The 19,934-nt window shown below is 50.9% G+C and overlaps 1 protein-coding gene across 4 annotated transcripts in view; it reads left to right on the forward strand.

Moving 5' to 3' along the window:
* Positions 1-1,419: 1,419 nt before the first annotated feature.
* tns1b (tensin 1b) overlaps positions 1,420-19,934 on the forward strand; it is a 75,118-nt gene continuing 56,603 nt past the window's right edge. For 3 of the 4 annotated variants that reach the window (XM_067251179.1, XM_067251182.1, XM_067251180.1), the window contains exons 1-2: positions 1,420-1,873; positions 17,173-17,211. In XM_067251179.1, coding sequence (XP_067107280.1) covers positions 1,853-1,873; positions 17,173-17,211 — 60 coding nt within the window. In that variant the 5' untranslated portion in view covers positions 1,420-1,852. The remainder of the gene's footprint in view (positions 1,874-17,172; positions 17,212-19,934) is intronic. The other variant, XM_067251181.1, reaches the window with a different exon arrangement.

The following is a 19,934-nucleotide window of genomic DNA, read 5'->3' on the forward strand; positions in this document are numbered from 1 at the left end:
TCACCATACACCCTGACATTTGTACACAGAGATGTGTACACACACACACACACGCGCGCTCACTCACGAAGAACCAGGGGAAGTTCCCAGGCAGAACTATGTCTGCACGTTGACTTAACGGTGTGAGGTGGACGATCACAATGTTGTTTTGTTGCTGTGGAACCTCCCTACTTCCTTCCTGGATCTCTTGTCATTAAGGCTGGATTAAACAACACATACCGAACCCACATCTGGAGAACACTACTGAAGGTGAACAATTCAGACAAGGTGTTACTCTGCTTGTCCTCCACCTCGGTGTAATCACCCAGACACGACATCAAACGAAACGGACGCTCTTTTTACCTTCGGAACACGTCTAATAACATGTTTTAAATTTGCCGCAAATAAACGTAATGACACCTCCCAATCCTCTGCTGCTGTGTCCTCTGACAGCACACAGAGGAAGGGGCATCGTGATGTCACTGAACACCACAGCTGTTTCTTCAGACTGTTTTAGTCATTTTAGGTGTATGACACTGGATGAAATATGATGTCTTGTTTGACATGGCACCAATGGAACAAATGAATGTATTTAGCTGACATACTGTAGGTTATTATTGTTTAAAGATTGGTGGTGCTTTTTGTTCAAGCTCAGTTCAGAAGGGCATCATTACATCCTGGGTTTGATGCTGCTTCTCAGTCAGGACTAATGTTTTAGTTACTCCCAAACTCTGATACTCACTCATTTAGCTCAGCATCCTCACTCTGAGTGTGTGTGTGTGTGTGTGTGTGTATGAAAGAGAGCTTGTCAACTCATATTTAACCTGTAACCTGAGAACCTGATAACAGCGAAAGTAACCGAGAGGGAAGAGAGGGAAGGGGAAGAGGGAGGGGGGGAGGGGGGGAGGAGGGATGAGGGAGGGGAGACGAGAGGGAGGGGGATGAGGGAGGGGGGAGAGGGGGGAGGGAGGGGGGAGAGGGAGGGGGAGGGGAAGGGAGGAGGGATGAGGGAGGGGAGAGGGAGGGATGGAGGGGGGATAAGGGAGGGGAAGGGGAGGGAGGGAGGCAGGGGAGAGGGAGGGAGGGAGGGGAGAGGGAGGGGAATGGAAGTTTCCTAGTGAGAGAAAGGCTTTTGTCCTCTTTCAAGCTCAACCCCTTTAGCTTCTTGGGAAATTCGGCATAATATACATATATATATATATTAATATATATACTCCCTCTTACCCTCTTCTCTCTTCACTCAAAAGCATGTGCTCAGAGAGAGAGAGAGAGAAAGAGAGAGAGAGAGAGAGAGGGGGAAAGAGAGAGGGAGGAGGGAAAGAGAGAGGGAGGAGGGAAAGAGAGAGGGAGGAGAGTGTCTAAGTGAGTAGGAGGAGAGTGGATGTGAGAGAGAGGGAAAGGAGTATTGGTAACAGCCTGAAGCCAGACTATCCTAGCTCTCCGCTCTGAGTGCAGTCTGCTCCCAGGCTGTTGAGAATCGCAGTTGGCTGCATTCCTCCTTTCAGCCTGTCGTATAAAGAGAGGCTTAAGACGTTTTAACGCCCATTATCTGGTGGGAGAGAGAGAGAAAGAGAGAGGGACTTGACGGAAAACTAGAGCAATTTCTCTGGAGCCCAGTGAAGCCTGACAACCACGAACACACACACACACACGGGCTCACGCACACACACACCTCCACCTTTTGCTCAGCAGACCAGGTAGTGGAGCTGACTGTGGATTACCCTGTACTGCGGAGTGCAGAGCACGCACGGACCTCCTCTTCTCTCTCTGCGCACTTGGAAAAGCACAATGCAGCAGTGAGACGGGGCGAGAGACTCTGAGGGAACAAGCGAAGGAAGAGAGAGGGAGAGAGACGGACAGAGAGAGAGAGAGGATGGCTACCGCAGTGTTTCAGGTAAGGGCTGGACACACTGCTGTCTGTTTAAGGACTGGCACGCGTGTCTGAGAACCCGAGCTGCTCGCTCAGCTGTCTGGGTTACACTGCTTCTGGGATGAACTGAAAAGGCAACATAGTTTATTAGCTTTCTCTGTGTGACGAAACACAGGGTTTTTAAGTACTGTCAGATGTGTGTCTGTGTTGTGTGTCTGTCTGTGTGTGACTGTTTGTGTTGTGTGTGTGTATGTGTGTTTGAGTGTGTGGGTTTGCGTGTGAGTGTACATTAACAGACGAATAACATTTGAGGTAACCAGTAACTAATCTTTTAACACAACTGCTAGGTTACAGTATGTTTTTTGGAGTTGAATGTGTGTGTGGGCTCTTCCCTCTGTCCTATGTGTGTGAAGCAGCAGTGATGTGTGTGTGGGCTCTTCCCTCTGTCCTATGTGTGTGAAGCAGCAGTGATGTGTGTGTGGGCTCTTCCCTCTGTCCTATGTGTGTGAAGCAGCAGTGATGTGTGTGTGGGCTCTTCCCTCTGTCCTATGTGTGTGAAGCAGCAGTGATGTGTGTGTGGGCTCTTCCCTCTGTCCTATGTGTGTGAAGCAGCAGTGATGTGTGTGTGTGTCTCAGGTGACAGAGAAGCGCGTGGCTGTCCTCCCTGCTGTAACTCTCCTCTGACAGGACTGGAGATCCGACGCTAAACGCCCAACAATAGGTCCCTGGAGGATGCTGTCTCTGCAGTGTGTGTGTGTGTGTGTGTGTGCGTGTGGTGAGTGGAGAAGGTTGGACATGATAAATGTACCCTAAAAATGACTGAACAATAGCCGTGCCCCTAGGGTACTGCAATATTCTGTGTGTGCGTGTATGTGTGTGTGTGTGTATGCCCGTTTGACAGAAATGATATATTTCCCTTTACATGGTAAACAATAGGTGGTCCTTTCGAGGGCGGACTGTCTGTGAGTGTGTGTACAAGCTATCCCACCGACAGTTAACTACGTCCATACAAACAGCCCTCCACATTACAACCTACGATTAACGTTCGACGTTGAGGTTAAAGCAGGTTTCCTAAACAGGGTCAAACATGCAGAAGTCCACTTCCACATTGTCTGTTCAGCTGTCCAGATCTCCAACGCTTTCTGGTTAAATGATGCAGAACCCCCAGACTGTGACTTTATAAGGTGATAAATCTCCTCCTCTCCAACACTGCTTAAAAGTGGTGACGACATTGTTCCTTCTGTAAATGCACTTGGTACTCAGTTAAGATATAAATAGTAAGTATATAAATATTAGTAAGTATATAAATAGTTGTTGTTCCTTTGTGCCGTGTTACGCTACCTTTTGGACTGTAGTAATACCCACACGCAGATGTGTGTGTGAGATTATGTGTGCAGGTGTGTGTGTGCAGGTGTGTGTGTGTGCAGGTGTCTGTGTGTGTGTAGGTGTCTGTGTGTGAGAGAGTATGTGTGCAGGTGTGTGTGTGAGAGAGTATATGTGCAGGTGCAGGTGTGTGTGAGAGTGTGTGTGTGTGCAGGTGTGTGTGTGTAGGTGTCTGTGTGTGAGAGCGTATGTGTGCAGGTGCAGGTGTGTGTGTGAGAGAGTATATGTGCAGGTGCAGGTGTGTGTGTGCAGGTGTGTGTGTGAGAGTATGTGTGCAGGTGTGTGCGTGCGCAGGTGTGTGTGTGCAGGTGTGTGTGTGAGAGTATGTGTGCAGGTGTGTGTGTGTGAGAGTGTGTGTGTGTGTGAGAGTATGTGTGCAGGTGTGTGTGTGTGAGAGTGTGTGTGTGTGCAGGTGTGTGCGTGCGCAGGTGTGTGTGTGCAGGTGTGTGTGTGAGAGTATGTGTGTAGGTGTCTGTGTGTGAGAGCGTATGTGTGCAGGTGCAGGTGTGTGTGTGAGAGAGTATATGTGCAGGTGCAGGTGTGTGTGTGAGAGTGTGTGTGTGTGCAGGTGTGTGCGTGCGCAGGTGTGTGTGTGCAGGTGTGTGTGTGAGAGTATGTGTGCAGGTGTGTGTGTGTGAGAGTGTGTGTGTGTCCCGTCCCTGACCCTGTTGATACCCAAGGGGCATGGGGACCACCCCACCCTGAGAGCTCTGATCTGAACCATGAGAACACAGCAGCAGTGACACCTCAACATGTCTCTGGTGGGAGAGAGACACAGAGAGAGAGAGAGAGACAGAGAGAGAGAGAGAGAGAGAGAGAGAGAGAGAGAGAGAGAGAGACAGAGAGACAGAGAGACAGAGAGACAGAGAGACAGAGAGACAGAGAGACAGAGACAGAATCTAGTGTTTGTTACTGAGTTGATGAACAAGGGGAAACTTGTAATATGTTTTATCTTAGATACCTGAAGACAGGAGCTTTCTGTGTGTGTGTGTGTGTGTGTGTGTGCATGCTCGTGATTTTCCTAGCCCGCATGTGTACCATAGTTGCAGTGGTTGCTGTAGTTACTGAAGAATGTGTGCATCCATTTGACCATGTCATATCCCGTCCGCACCATTCATCTTCCCGGCCAACCACGCTTACCTCACCATGCCTGCCTCACCATGCCTGCCTCACCATGCCTGCCTCACCATGCCTGCATCACCATGCCTGCCTCACCACGCCTGCCTCACCACACCTGCCTCACCACACCTGCTTCACCACGCCTGCCTCACCACACCTGCCTCACCATGCCTGCCTCACCATGCCTGCCTCACCACGCCTGCCTCACCATGCCTGCCTCACCATGCCTGCATCACCATGCCTGCCTCACCATGCCTGCCTCACCACGCCTGCCTCACCACGCCTGCCTCACTACGCCTGCCTCACCACACCTGCCTCACCATGCCTGCCTCACCACGCCTGCCTCACCACGCCTGCCTCACCACACCTGCCTCACCATGCCTGCCTCACCATGTTCAGTAGTCCTGGTGGTGAAGCGCCAGGCAGATGGAAGCGATCTGGTTCGGCCTCGCTCGAACGTCGTCAGTCATGCTTGTGTGGGAACGCTGTTCGACACCACAGAGAACCGTCCGGAACGCTGTTCGACACCACAGAGAACCGTCCGGAACGCTGTTCGACACCACAGAGAACAGTCCGGGGGAACGAGACGTCACTGTGTGTGTCTGTGTCTCGCGTTTGTCAGTCTGTGCATATGTGTGTCACTCCTTGTGCGCTCCAGTCTAGAACAAGAGAACACTTCAGTATCCGACAGTATCTGTCCGACCTTCCTCATGGTGATGTAGTGCTGTTGAAGCTTTCCCACTCTTCTCCCTGACTGTTCTGCAGAAGAGCAGGAGCATGTTTGGGGCACAGAGGAATGTTTTGTGTGGGTGTGGTGAGGAATGCTGCTTGATAAATGTGTGTTTAAAGATCTCCCGTTATGGAGCTGCATGGCTCGTTTCTCTTCAGGGTGGGAGGGTGTGTTCAACGCTGCTGAACAAACCGCAAGAGGGATTCGTCTGCTAGTCTTCTTCTCTCTGCCAAACTTGGATGTGTAACCGCCCTCCCTCTCTCTCTCTCTCTCTCTCTCTCTCTCTCTCTCTCTCTCTCTCTCTCTCTCTCTCTCTCTCTCTCTCTCTCTCTCTTTCTCACTCTTTCCCTCCTCTCTCTCTCTCTCTCTCACTCTTTCCCTCCTCTCTCTCTCTCTCTCTCTCTCTCTCTCTCTCTCTCTCTCTCTCTCTCTCTCTCTCACTCTTTCTCTCCCCTCTCTCTCTTTCTCTCTCACTCTTCCCCCCCACTCTCTCTCTCTTTCTCTCTCACTCTTTCCCCCCCCCCCCTCTCTCTCTCCATTCCCTCCACTCTGTCCCTTAAGTTCAAGGACACATACACACACATGCATTCACTCACACAAACACACACACAAACACACACACACACACACACACACACTTGCAGGCATCCCCACACATGTACACAGCAATTACAGGAACAAGAGTTAATCATAGACTTTCTGGGTCTTACAGTTTTTCTCGATTGGTTACACACATTTTCTGAATGCATACCTCATACTCTCAGAACTCTACACACAAATCAAAAAAACACACACACAATGGGCAAAACCCCTCACTTCTCCTGCAAAATTAAACTTGTAACATTCAAAACAATGTTATTTAATCTCAAAATGGTATTTTGTTTTCAAATGACAAACACAAACCATCATATGAATAGACATTTATAAGAACCATTTGAACACTGATGTGCTCAATGTAAAACACTATGATGAATGGAAAACACTTCTTCTTCATTCATCATAGTGAGTCAGGCTACAGTGTACCTGCTCAAATTTGGCTGTACTCTTTGCCCAGCCTCCCTCATTGTTAGACCATGGTTGACTACATGGTCAACCAAAGCGGCTCGGATCTCATCAGAGATTATGGTCCTTGGCCTTCCTCATCCTCGTCCTCCCTGTCCTCCTCCTCTTACTCTCACTCATCTGCCTCTTTTTCCAATGTTGGCATCCATTGCTCAAAAACAGAAAAGGTCACCTGTTGCCCTTTTATTCTAAAGCTCTGATTGCTAATTGTAAAACTGTGTGACAGGTGTTTGTCCATGCAATGAGTCAGTGTGCGTATTTGAATGGCAGTGTGTTCTTTGTGAAAACAAAATATTTTCTTCATGAAAATTGTGCCAAATGCAGAGAATTGTGTGTAGTGTTTTGAAAAAAGTGTGTGTTAGAACTGCAATTTGAGTGTAAAGCAGGAATTGTGCTTGTAGTTTAGCAGAATTGGTCCATGGGGTTGGTGCATGAGTTACATGTTGTGGTCATTGTGTCTCAAGTACCAGTATTTGTGTGTAAACAATTGAGAAAAACTGTAATCTGGTCAGAGGGAACAGGGTGTCTTATGCTACAAAACTTCTGTTTACATTTGTGTCTCAAGTTCAGTGCTCCTACAGCTCTGCTTACCTCCATATCTGCATCTCCCACTTCATTTAGAATGTCAAAACATTTAATGTGGCACTCTTAAGTGTGTGTGCGTGCATGTGTATGTGTGTGTGCATGTGTTTATGTTAGTGTGTGTGTGTGTTCCAGGAAGTAGGACCCTGGAGAAGTACATTGAGCCTGTGTGTGTTAGCATCAGCATCATTCCTCTGTGCTTGAGAGACAGGACAGAGACTGCATCAGCTCTCCCCAAGGACACAGTGATAAACGCACCAGCTAAAGTGCTGTGGGCCATCGCGTCTCCCTGGTTCCCCATAACGTGTCCACGTTTTAATTGTTCATGTCCCGATGGAATAATCAATCTGATCATTTAATCAACTAAACCTGAGGCGTAAGCTCTTTAATGTGGACGTCATTCTCCTGAACATCTCTTCAGCTCTGGCACCAGAAGCCAGAGTGCATTAGCCTGACTGCTCGTCTATACGTTTGCCAACCTCTAATAGTTTACCGTCGAGCTTTTAGCGTAATGAATAAGGTCTTGGGGGCAGGGGGAGTTTGTGAAGGTCCTACGCATTTAAAACGGATCAGATAACCAGGAACACAGCTGAAGACCCAGAGGAAGTCCTTTAAAAGGTATAAGAGCTAAAATATCTGAGTGTTTTGGGACAGAGCAGAGCCTCCTTCAGGTAGACAGAGAGCTGTAACACACTGCTCACCTCCGAGAGACAGAGAGCTGTAACACCCTGCTCACCTCCGAGAGGCAGAGAGCTGTAACACCCTGCTCACCTCCGAGAGACAGAGAGCTGTAACACCCTGCTCACCTCCGAGAGACAGAGAGCTGTAACACACTGCTCACCTCCGAGAGACAGAGAGCTGTAACACCCTGCTCACCTCCGAGAGACAGAGAGCTGTAACACACTGCTCACCTCCGAGAGGCAGAGAGCTGTAACACACTGCTCACCTCCAAGAGGCAGAGAGCTGTAACACCCTGCTCACCTCCGAGAGACAGAGAGCTGTAACACCCTGCTCACCTCCGAGAGGCAGAGAGCTGTAACACACTGCTCACCTCGGAGAAGACGAGGTGAACATGTCTCCTCCTGATGGGGGCATCAGGCCCCCCTGAGCCTCCCTCAGGAATGCTTATGGAAAACAAGCCCCGTTTCCACGGCTACAGCAAAAAAAAACCTGTGTTTGTGTTTGCTTTTCCGGGTTGATTGATGGGGGCTCGGTCGTGAAATAAAGACAGGAAACTCCTGAGGCCAGCTTCCTGTCCTGCTGGCGTGGCTAACCCTCGCCTTTCTGAGGACAGGGACAGGGAGCTGTTTGTCTGCCGGCACGCTGCAGACGGGTCCTGAGCAGGCCTGTGTCTGCCGTCATCCTGCAGACGGGTCCTGGGCAGGCCTGTGTCTGCCGTCATCCTGCAGACGGGTCCTGAGCAGGCCTGTGTCTGCCGTCATGCTGCAGACGGGTCCTGAGCAGGCCTGTGTCTGCCGGCACGCTGCAGACGGGTCCTGAGCAGGCCTGTGTCTGCCGTCACGCTGCAGACGGGTCCTGAGCAGGCCTGTGTCTGCCGTCATGCTGCAGACGGGTCCTGAGCAGGCCTGTGTCTGCCGTCATGCTGCAGACGGGTCCTGAGCAGGCCTGTGTCTGCCGTCACACTGCAGACGGGTCCTGAGCAGGCCTGTGTCTGCCGTCACGCTGCAGACGGGTCCTGAGCAGGCCTGTGTCTGCCGTCACACTGCAGACGGGTCCTGAGCAGGCCTGTGTCTGCCGTCACGCTGCAGACGGGTCCTGAGCAGGCCTGTGTCTGCCGTCATGCTGCAGACGGGTCCTGAGCAGGCCTGTGTCTGCCGTCATGCTGCAGACGGGTCCTGAGCAGGCCTGTGTCTGCCGTCATGCTGCAGACGGGTCCTGAGCAGGCCTGTGTCTGCCGTCATGCTGCAGACGGGTCCTGAGCAGGCCTGTGTCTGCCGGCACGCTGCAGACGGGTCCTGAGCAGGCCTGTGTCTGCCGTCACGCTGCAGACGGGTCCTGGGCAGGCCTGTGTCTGCCGTCATGCTGCAGACGGGTCCTGAGCAGGCCTGTGTCTGCCGGCACGCTGCAGACGGGTCCTGAGCAGGCCTGTGTCTGCCGTCACACTGCAGACGGGTCCTGAGCAGGCCTGTGTCTGCCGGCACGCTGCAGACGGGTCCTGGGCAGGCCTGTGTCTGCCGTCACGCTGCAGACGGGTCCTGAGCAGGCCTGTGTCTGCCGTCATGCTGCAGACGGGTCCTGAGCAGGCCTGTGTCTGCCGTCATGCTGCGGACGGGTCCTGAGCAGGCCTGTTTACGCTCTGACTCTCACCACTGAGGCAGACTGTCTGAAGAGTGTGTGTGTGTGTAAAAATTATATTTTTACTCTTAAAAAGTAAAAAAGTACACAATCCCAAATGCAGGACTTTCTCTGTTAAATGAAAACTGAAGCTTTTCCACTAATGGGAATGTTCTCTCCATTCACATTTCAATGTTTGTTCTGGAAACCTGCAGCAGTGATTAATGCAGCTCACATATCGCGTCTTTGTCCGTAGTGGAGCAGTATCGGTCTAATATATTCAGTTCGCTACATTTTTTCAATATGAACTCTTCGAAGAGATTGTATGTTAAACAGGGTTGTGATGATTTGTGTGTGTGTTTGTGTGTGTGCATGTTTATTTGAGTGCATGTGTGACACACGTGTGAATGTGAAAGTATGTGTGGATGTTCACGTGTGGAAGACACACACACAGACACACACACCTCGATGAGAAGCTCTTCTCAGAGGACAGATGCAGCAGATAAGTCATGAGTGTGGAGTCGGTCTGAAGCCAGGTGTCTCCAGGAGCACACGTGGATCCTGCAGCTGCCAGCCAGCCCACCAGCCAGTCAGTCAGCCCACCAGCCAGTCAGCCAACCAGCCAGTCAGTCAGCCCACCTGCCAGTCAGCCAGCCCACCAGTCAGTCAGCCCACCAGCCATCCAGCCAGACAGCCAGCCAGCCCACCTGCCAGTCAGCCAGCCCACCTGCCAATCAGCCCACCAGCCATCCAGCCAGACAGCCAGCCAGCCCACCTGCCAGTCAGTCAGCCCACCTGCCAGTCAGCCAGCCCACCTGCCAGTCAGCCAGCCCACCAGCCAGTCAGCCAGCCCACCTGCCAGTCAGCCAGCCCACCTGCCAGTCAGCCAGCCCACCAGCCAGTCAGCCAGCCCACCTGCCAGTCAGCCAGCCCACCAGCCAGCCAGCCAGCCCACCAGCCAGCCAGCCAGCCCACCAGCCAGCCAGCCAGCCCACCAGCCAGCCAGCCCACCAGCCAGCCAGCCAGCCCACCTGCCAGCCCACCTGCCAGACATTCAGCCAGCCAGCCCACCAACCAGTCAGCCACTGTCCCGCTCTCCCGCTCTCGCCTCGTAACTCGTAACGTTCTAAAGGCATCAGACCCGTCTCAGCTTGTCCCAGATCTTGGAGATAAAGCCAAGCCACGATGATGTTCTTTGAACACGCTATACGTCATTATTCAGCATATGCAGTGCAGTCAGAAGTTGGTTTAAAAAACGTTTTTTGTCCAGATTTTGTGTTAAGAAATGTCAGACTTGTTTGAGTATTGTATTACATTATCAGTTTACAGAGTGATATAATGCACTTTAGTTTCTTGTAGACCGGCACCACATTAATGTTAAGACTCTGGGATCAGGAGTCAGACTATAAAAGACTATCAGTACAATAAACCCACTGTAAGCACATTCAGTATAAATTACATCATATAATGCCAAATGATTAATTTGTCCTGTCATCTGCCACTTTTTCCAAAACGTCAAGCCCTTAATCCATAAAACGATCAACTTGACTCCCAGTCTAACTGTGGGGCCTCTGGTGTTGCAGACATATTGTTGAGAAGTGATTTGGGTTTCAATAAAAGCCCTCAGTTGCTCTTAAGTCCCCTCGTGATTCCAGATTAACCTCTGCCTCTTCTCAGGGCTTCACTTCCTGGATTCAGAGAGGAGTATTTTTTCCTGATGTTTTCTTTCTCCTTCTCTATCTGGTACAGAATCTCATCCCTCCTTCATTCTTGGTAGCATATCATCTGCCTGTATCCCTCCCCATTCATCTCTACTGTATCTGCTGTTTATCTACTGTATCTCTTCATCCTTAATTACTCTTGCCTTTGTCAATCTTTCTCCCTCCATCCCTGTTCTCCCTCCCTCCCTCCCTGCTCTCCCTCCCTCCCTCCGTCCCCCCTCCCTGCTCCCCCTCCCTCCCTCCCCCCTCCCTCCCCCTCCCTGCTCTCCCTCCCTCCCTGCTCTCCCTCCCCCCCTCCCTCCCTCCCTCTCCCTGCTCCCCCTCCCTCCCTCCCTCCCCCTCTTCTCACTTCTCCATGGCTCTCAGCCTTTTGGCTAGTCGCCAGACAATAAGAAAGTCATGATAATGGTGCAAATCACCCTCCAGTAAACACGCGCTCTGCAGAGTCTTGGGAGGAGAGGGGGAGATGCGGAGAGGGAGGGAGAGAGAGAAGAGAGGGAGATTAGAGAGGGAGAGAGAGAGAGGGGACATTGGCCTCACACACTCCTTAACAAAAGAAACAGGCTGTATCTTCTCCATGTCTGCCAGGCAGTGATGGAGTGAGACTCTACAGCAGGTCTGTCAGAGCCACAGCAGGACAGAAACACAGCGTGGATAGATGTCCAGTCTCAGAGCATTCACTGCCAAAACAACTTAAGACGTCTTAAAGCACGTATAAGGACGGTGATTTATTTTGAAGTATAAATCGTATAAAGATGAATAGTGTGAACTGAGGCAGTGAAGGAGGAGAGAGAGACGGTGTGACAGGGAAAGGTTTTGATGAGAGGAATGTGGAGATGTTCTAAGCAGTGTTTACCAGTTTGAGATGGGAGGAAGTGGAACTACTTCTAATGATGGTGGGAACATTCACATACTGACCAGGAGTGAAGCAGAAGGCAATAATAAAAGTAATAAATGTAAAGTATAATATGTCTTAGGTTTGATCAGCAGAAATCTCCTTGCTAGAGGAAAGTGTTGGAGGCCTGACAAGAAATGACTCCCCAAAACATAACAATTTGTTACAAATGATTTGTTTTGAGCCTTTGTGCGAATCCTGGAATAACATGTTTGGGTAGATGTTCCGAGGGTCCAGGCTGTAGTCAGGCGATGAAGGGCCAAGCTTGGCGGTCAGGGGGAGACGGTCCACACGACAGGAGAAGAGGATGAACAGACATCACCAGCATCGGTCCTGTGGCATGTTCCTCAGAGAGAGAAGGCGTGTTCACCTGTGTTGTTTATACCCAGTAAGGCCGTCTAGCACCCTGGCCCACCCTGGCCCAGGCACCTCCACTACCCTGGCCCACCCTGGCCCACCCTGGCCCACCCTGGCCCAGGCACCTCCACTACCCTGGCCCACCCTGGCCCACCCTGGCCCAGGCACCTCCACTACCCTGGCCCACCCTGGCCCACCCTGGCCCAGGCACCTCCACTACCCTGGCCCACCCTGGCCCACCCTGGCCCAGGCACCTCCACTACCCTGGCCCACCCTGGCCCACCCTGGCCCAGGCACCTCCACTACCCTGGCCCACCCTGGCCCACCCTGGCCCAGGCACCTCCACTACCCTGGCCCACCCTGGCCCACCCTGGCCCAGGCACCTCCACTACCCTGGCCCACCCTGGCCCACCCTGGCCCAGGCACCTCCACTACCCTGGCCCACCCTGGCCCACCCTGGCCCACCCTGGCCCACCCTGGCCCACCCTGGCCCAGGCACCTCCACTACCCTGGCCCACCCTGGCCCACCCTGGCCCAGGCACCTCCACTACCCTGGCCCACCCTGGCCCACCCTGGCCCAGGCACCTCCACTACCCTGGCCCACCCTGGCCCACCCTGGCCCAGGCACCTCCACTACCCTGGCCCACCCTGGCCCACCCTGGCCCACCCTGGCCCAGGCACCTCCACTACCCTGGCCCACCCTGGCCCACCCTGGCCCACCCTGGCCCACCCTGGCCCACCCTGGCCCACCCTGGCCCACCCTGGCCCACCCTGGCCCAGGCACCTCCACTACCCTGGCAGTAGAAAGCCCTCTGGTACTGGTTACTGCTGCTAAATTGAATTTGCACACCAAATTCTTCTGTTCGGACCTGCCAGATGCATGGAAGTGGAAGGGTCTGGATAAACATGAAAGCACTTGGGGCTGGTTCAGTGTTAGTGCCAGCGACGGAGATGGAGGCTCTGGGCAGGGATGGAACCTCTCTCTCTCTCTCAATCTCTCTCTCTCTCTCTCTCTCTCTCTCTCTCTCTCTCTCTCTCTCTCTCTCTCTCTCTCTCTCTCTCTCTCTCTCTCTCTCTCTCTCTCCCTCTCTTTCTTGCCAGCATAAAAACATACGTAGCTCGAAGTGTAGGAACCTCACGTTATTGTGCTTCAAACAATCCTTAAAGAAAATGATAATAAAAAATAATACAAAATTGATTGATCGTTTTAAGGTACAAAAGCTAAACTGCCATTTCCAGTTGTTGAAAAACGTGAACCTCGACTGTTTGGTCAGAAACAGTTTGGTTCCCCCCCGATGCTGGAAGCGCAGATGGGTCCCAGGCTGGTGATGTCATGCAGCAGGGCTGTATCTGGACACACACGGTTGAAAGTAGTGTTTGTGGGAAGCTTCCAGCAAAGTTGGTTGACATGAACATTTGTCCACGAGGAAATGGGCTGAGCTTTAATGCTGTTAACCCAAGCATGCTCGGAATGCACCAAGACAATTAGCCTTTATCGTGTTACTCTCACTTGTGCTCTCCAACATTATCAACACACGCTTGTGACCCCCCCCCCCCGCCTCTCGGACTACACAGCCCTGACAAAGCCTTTGTGTTCCGCAAACCGTTCCCTGGGAGTGTTGGAAACCTCCTCTACACTTCTCCATTCTCTGCCTGAGTCCCCATTGAGAGATCACATCCTCCATAGACAGGTACTGACACGAGAAGAGATGACATGAAAACAGTAGATGAAGGAAGTGTTATTCCTGGAACTCAGTCCATTAGACCAGCTCTGAGTTGAGGAGGGAGCCATGGCCAGGTGCAGGGACACTTGCTCATGGATGCTTTAGTGACTTGCTTTGAACATGGTAGAAATATAGAAAGAGCCAAATCAGAAGAGCCAAATCGCTTCACCGTTCGGGCGTCATTTACTAGTTAAATCCTCCACTTCCAAATCCATTAGCACCTCTGGTTACATCTCTGCCTGTCTTCCCAGAGGTTTTCGAGGGTGTGTGATATTTTCACACCGTGGTTACCCAACATTTGACCTGTGGTTGTCCCATTTGGAAAAGCCCACCTGCCCTGCTGAGGATAAAGCGTCCGTGTGGTTTCCAGAAGGCCTGGGCCTTGAACACCTGCCAGGAAACACGGTGATGCGAAGTTTCTGCTAGCTTGGCCTTTCGTAACATCGAAGAAATAGCTGCTTAACATACGTCAGAATGTGAGCTATTCCTGCGTGGGTGGACAGTCTGCTCGGTCTGCCTCTAACCTTCCGTGCTGTGGGGAGGAGGGGGGACTACAGATTTGCAAGTTAATAAAGCTAAATGTCATCCATTTTTGGGATTCTTACACACTAAATAATTGCGTAATAAACATGTCCTCTTGGCTGTCTGTTTGTAGAGCTGCGTGACCTTTGTCCTAAAGTGAATGTACACAGACCTTTTATGGTCATTTACCACATTTTCCGGAGTAGCCTTTTTGTGTTTTCTATATTCACTCCCTTCCAGGGGTGCTAATATTCCTTAGAAGTGACTTTTAAGCTTTACATTCCCCCCCAATATGATTGACTACTTACAGCGAACAGACCAACCTTTGCAATTAACCTCTAATATTAGCTATATTGATCTTTGGCCTTTATTACCATTTCCAAGTGTTAATGAATCGTTGACTCTTTTTCGCCCCAACACTTACCTACACCATGTTTGACATTCCTCACAGTGAGAAGTGTGTGTGGTGTGTGTGTGTGTGTGTGTGTGTGTGTGTGTGTGTGTGTGGGGGGGGGGGGGGGGTTGTGGAGAACCAGAAGGTGTTGGAAGGGTTATTGATTGCAGGTGGACTAGCTGTCAGCAGCATTAGCTTGAGGGTGGAGGGGAAGGAGGGTTGAGGGGATGAGGTGGACCAGACCCAGGGAGGGAGCAGGGAACTGGGGATGAGACTCTCCCGTGGCCCCTGGAGGAGGGGGGAGGCATGGAGGGGTGAGGTCAGGCTGTCACAAAGCCAGAGGATGGTGGGGAGGGGAGGAGGGCAGGAGAGTGGGGATTAGAACCAGGCAGAGATTCTGTACCTTGTCAACTTCCAGCACCCCTCAAGACTCCAGACTGCGTTTCTCACGCCACATTCCATCGGAGACGTGCGCCCGGGTTCCTTCAGATACCCGAGCGAGGCCTTGTCTGGGGAACATCTACTTGTTGTATCTCCCAGCACCTCGCTGGAAATTGCATCCGCATCTCGTCATGGTCTATCCCCGGACTGTGGTAACCATGGATGTGATTTAGATCAGAACAGAGCGCTTCCTGTTTAGGACTACAGTAGCGGCGCTGGATTCCGTTAGGGGGTAGGTGTTGGCCCCCCAGGAGAGAACTTGTCTCAGATGACCAAAGGTGACTCATGCATCCTCCAGCATCTTAATTCCACTCGGCCCCCTCACACTCCCTGATGGCCCCTGGCCAAGGGAGCCTTTTAGATGTGCTGCTGCTAGTCTGGCTAGCTGGGACACAGCCATCCCCCAGTCTGATCACAAGCTAGCAACAGGATGTCACATGTTTTGCAAACATCCTGTTGCTGTGAATCACAGTGACGAGCATTAGGATGGTTTTAGTTACTGAAACAATGCAACCATAAATGCAGGTTTTGTATGCTCTCTTGGATTGGATGTCTTTGCTAAACCCTTTTTTTGTTAAAGCAAACTTATATATAAATATATCCGGGGAGCTAACTCATATAACTCAAAACAATATATATTTGGAATGCTGTTCTCAGTGGTAATACGCATAGCACATGTCAATAGAGATTTAAGACAAACACAATGGAATGGATTTAAGCAGGACGGCTGAATGCATTTTATTGTAAGCTATTGTGTGTGACTTTCTGGTGGCTGTGCAAAGATCTAGTCTTAGAAATGTTTACTCTCCACTGTGAGATATTTGTGACATTGAAAGTTATTGTCTTGTTAGACTCGTATAGAAAGTTAAGATAGTTTCAAGTGGGGTAGAGTTATTGGCTGAGGAGGGCTTTGTGGACAGATAGGAATGTGCTCGCTCTAACTTTAACACAGAACAGACCCCAAGAACCCAGGAGTCCTGCGTCCACGCTTTAGGTTCAATTAGTTAAGGATTTGCCTCTCTGTATGGAGGGATGTTTTAAAGGTTAACAGGGCTGATAACCTAGGACTAACCTTTCAGCACTAAAAGAGAGATAGCCTCAGCGCTGACAGGTATGTAAGAGAATTTATGATCTGTTTAGCTCCAAAATGTATGAAAATCATAGCAGTTTGACAACCTGAAAGAATCATACTGGATTAAAGCTGGAAAATGTCTCCACCACAAACAAAATTGCCTGAACGATTAGAAAAGCGAGCAGCATCATTCAGTAATGATGCTGGTCTGGCACACGGCCAGAGACAGCCCTGTGGTGACAGCATCCTGTCTGGGTGTTGATCATCATCAGCTTTTCTGGAAGCATTTCATCTCAATGTTCTGTTTGACTTGGTTATGAGCTTCCTCTTCCTGCTGGTCCCTGCAGTCTCCGTGAGTTTGCTTGGAACTCTGGGATAGATTGCAGCATCTTTCAGAGTGCTAATGGGATTAGCGCGGGCGCTAGAAGATCATGAGTTCTAGTGGACGGAAGCTCTAAAATCTCCTTTAAACATAATAAACTTCCCAATGCTGGTGCAAGAATGAACCTCAGCTTCAGACCCCTGCTGATTGTTTCGTCATCTGTTGGAAGTGTTTGACTGGACGCATGATGTGGGGAGTTGGAAGGTGTTTCATCATGTCATGTTGGAAGAGAAAGTTACGTGCAGTGTGTCGTTAGATCAAAGTTAGGTCATTGCAAAGGCTCCATTGTTACCCTGCTGTTGCCTCTTAGCCTGGACCCAATGTGATTCGTTCAGCTTTCATGAGAGAACAATATACTGGACGAGACAACATTTCTTTTCATGGTTTAAATCCCTGATGTCTGTTGCCTGCACTAACCTCTCTTGCTTCTGTTATTCAATAATTGTATTAAGACGTTTTCCGGTGTGTGTCATGTGCTGAACAAGGTGCACGCACTTTGGATTACAGATAATTATAACCATATCTGCTGTTCTAACCATATCTGCGGTTGACAGTACATGCAGGGTAACAGCCTGCTCTGTGTTAGAGCCGTGGTATTCTGCAGGTTCTCCAGTCTTGACCATGCTGTGTTCTCTGTTCCCCAGGTATCCACATCCTGTGTTCCTGCAACCAACTATGAGCTGGTAAGACAAGTGATTTACACACTATCAGATCAAACTGTTTCTGTTCACTTTCGACTTCCTAAACACAACAGTCCTTTCTGTCGATGGTCAGGAAGGTTGTTTCCATGCAGAGTGCTTCTGCCCTGTAGAACAACCTCAAGTCATGCTGGGGAATTCTCATGGTTATACAGTAATTGTTCGATGGCAATAAAAACAACATCAGGGCTCGGCATTCCCTTTTTTGGTCTTGGTTTGAGTTTCTCTGCTGACCTGATGATTGGCTCCCTGGCTTGGTTCTTGTGTGTATAAATGGACTTGAATCCTTGGCAAGCAAGAACCAGTTTGTGTGTCCTTTCTCTTTACCGCTCCACACAACTCCGAAAGTGTCACTGTACACAGAGTACAGTGCTGTTCAGCCTCACTGTACACAGAGTACAGTGCTGCTCAGCCTCACTGTACACAGAGTACAGTGCTTCTCAGCCTCACTGTACACAGAGTACAGTGCTGTTCAGCCTCACTGTACACAGAGTACAGTGCTTCTCAGCCTCACTGTACACAGAGTACAGTGCTGTTCAGCCTCACTGTACACAGAGTACAGTGCTTCTCAGCCTCACTGTACACAGAGTACAGTGCTGTTCAGCCTCACTGTACACAGAGTACAGTGCTTCTCAGCCTCACTGTACACAGAGTACAGTGCTTCTCAGCCTCACTGTACACAGAGTACAGTGCTGTTCAGCCTCACTGTACACAGAGTACAGTGCTGCTCAGTCTGCATCTTCAGACACGGCTCTCACACGTTGTGTATGGTGGGAGAGGGAGGAACCAGGTGGTTAATGACACCTGCAGCAAGAGCCACACGCCACCACGCATGTTGTGACAATAGAGGCTTTATGGAGGCTGTATCAAGCTTTTGCACAAATGGATGTGTAGTGTGTGTTTGTGTAGTGTGTGTGTGTGTTAGTACTGTCCCAGCAGTGCCCCAGTAATCTCTTGGCTCCAGGTTGAGGAAGGTAACTAATGCCATCCCCTCCCAGGCTGTTTTCCTCCCCTCCCTCCCTCCCTCCCTCCCTCCCTCCCTCCCTCCCTCCCTCCCTCCCTCCCTCCCTCCTCCCTCCCTCCCCTCCCTCCCTCCCTCCCTCCCTCGCCCAGCACTGCGTACCCTAGAGGCGTGTATTACAGCATTAATGCTGATGATTGGCCACTTAAACGCAGATGAGCTAAGATGTAAAACACATATGGCTCTTTACGAGCGAAGAGAGGCTGGGCTCAGGAGGAGTGGGAACTCCTGTGAAGACACGAGGGAGAAGGCTGTGTCCCCCCCCAGAGTGTCCCCCCAGAGTGTCCCCCCAGAGTGTCCCCCCAGAGTGTCCCCCCAGTGTGTCTGAGAGGAGATGTTAGCTCCACACCTGCACAGACCCAACACTAGCTGTTTCACCAGGCCTGTGTGTGGTTGTGCCTCACTTAAACAATTGCCATAGAAGACACATAAGATCATGTACATTCGTGATTTCAAGTTCTGTACAGTAATGGCAAGTCTGGGCATGTGTGTGTTAGTGTGTGTGTGCATGTGTGTGTGGCCATGTGAGAGGAAGGAGGTGGGCATGGGAGGTGTTGCTAATGATTGATTCCCCCAGCAGAGCTGAACTCTCCCCCCTCTCCTCTGCACCCAGGGCGACTGACATCACAGATGACACAATCAGCCGTTCCCATGGATACGCTGCTGTATCTCCTGACACGAGCTACTAGTTCACCTAGTTACTGATTGCTGTCTTCAAACTCGACCAGTTAGAATGAACCACTGACACACTGACAGACAAACATGCAGGCAGGCAGACAGGCAGGCAGGCAGGCAGGCAGACAGACAGACAGGCAGGCAGGCAGGCAGGCAGGCAGGCAGGCAGACAGGCAGACAAACATGCAGGCAGGCAGACATGCAGGCAGACATGCAGGCAGACAGACAGACAGACAGACAGACAGACAGACAGACTTACCTGACAGAATGGTTCATAACTTGGAGACAGACATCCATTTATTGTATTTGAGCTCATTTAGCCGGAAGCCAAATCCTAACGGCACATTGGTGTGCAGTTCAGCGGTGTGTGTGACAGAGCCTGTTGTCCGGGCGATGACAGTTGGCAGTAAGATCCAGTCATGGAGTGATATCTAAGAGTGATATCTCCCCAGGAGGTCCGCTGACGGCTTCCTGTGGAGCACTCTGGGATGCATTCTTCTGGCATGTCCTCATGTCAGCTCCTAGTCTACCAGGAACCGCTGGGCTGCCCAGAGAAGAGAGGGGAGAGGCGGAAAAGATGGGGGGGAGGAGGGGAGGAGGGGGAGACAGAAAGAGAAAGGACTGTTATGGGTTGATAGGCTCATGATGTGGTAGGAATCCAATCACGCAGACACACACACACTCACCCACAAACACTCCCAGAAGCACACACTCTTACTGACACACATACAGTACACACACATACACATTCCCCACAAGCACACCCTTTAATCATACACCTGGGACACTAATTCACCAACATCCATTCAATACCTTGTGACTCCTAGGTCAGACAGCTCACCAGAGGACTGAACACACACGGCTTCTCTGAGGCCATGGCTCCAGTGCAGTTCTGTCTGATGACTTTAACTACGAGAGAAAGATGGGCAAGATCTCTCCAATTAGCCTGATGTTTATAGCTGCACATACTTGGCTGATGTGGCCTATTATGTTCTGTATACAAGCGCTATCG

Source organism: Osmerus mordax, chromosome 2, assembly GCF_038355195.1.
Source record: "Osmerus mordax isolate fOsmMor3 chromosome 2, fOsmMor3.pri, whole genome shotgun sequence".
In the NCBI taxonomy this organism is placed as follows: domain Eukaryota; kingdom Metazoa; phylum Chordata; class Actinopteri; order Osmeriformes; family Osmeridae; genus Osmerus; species Osmerus mordax.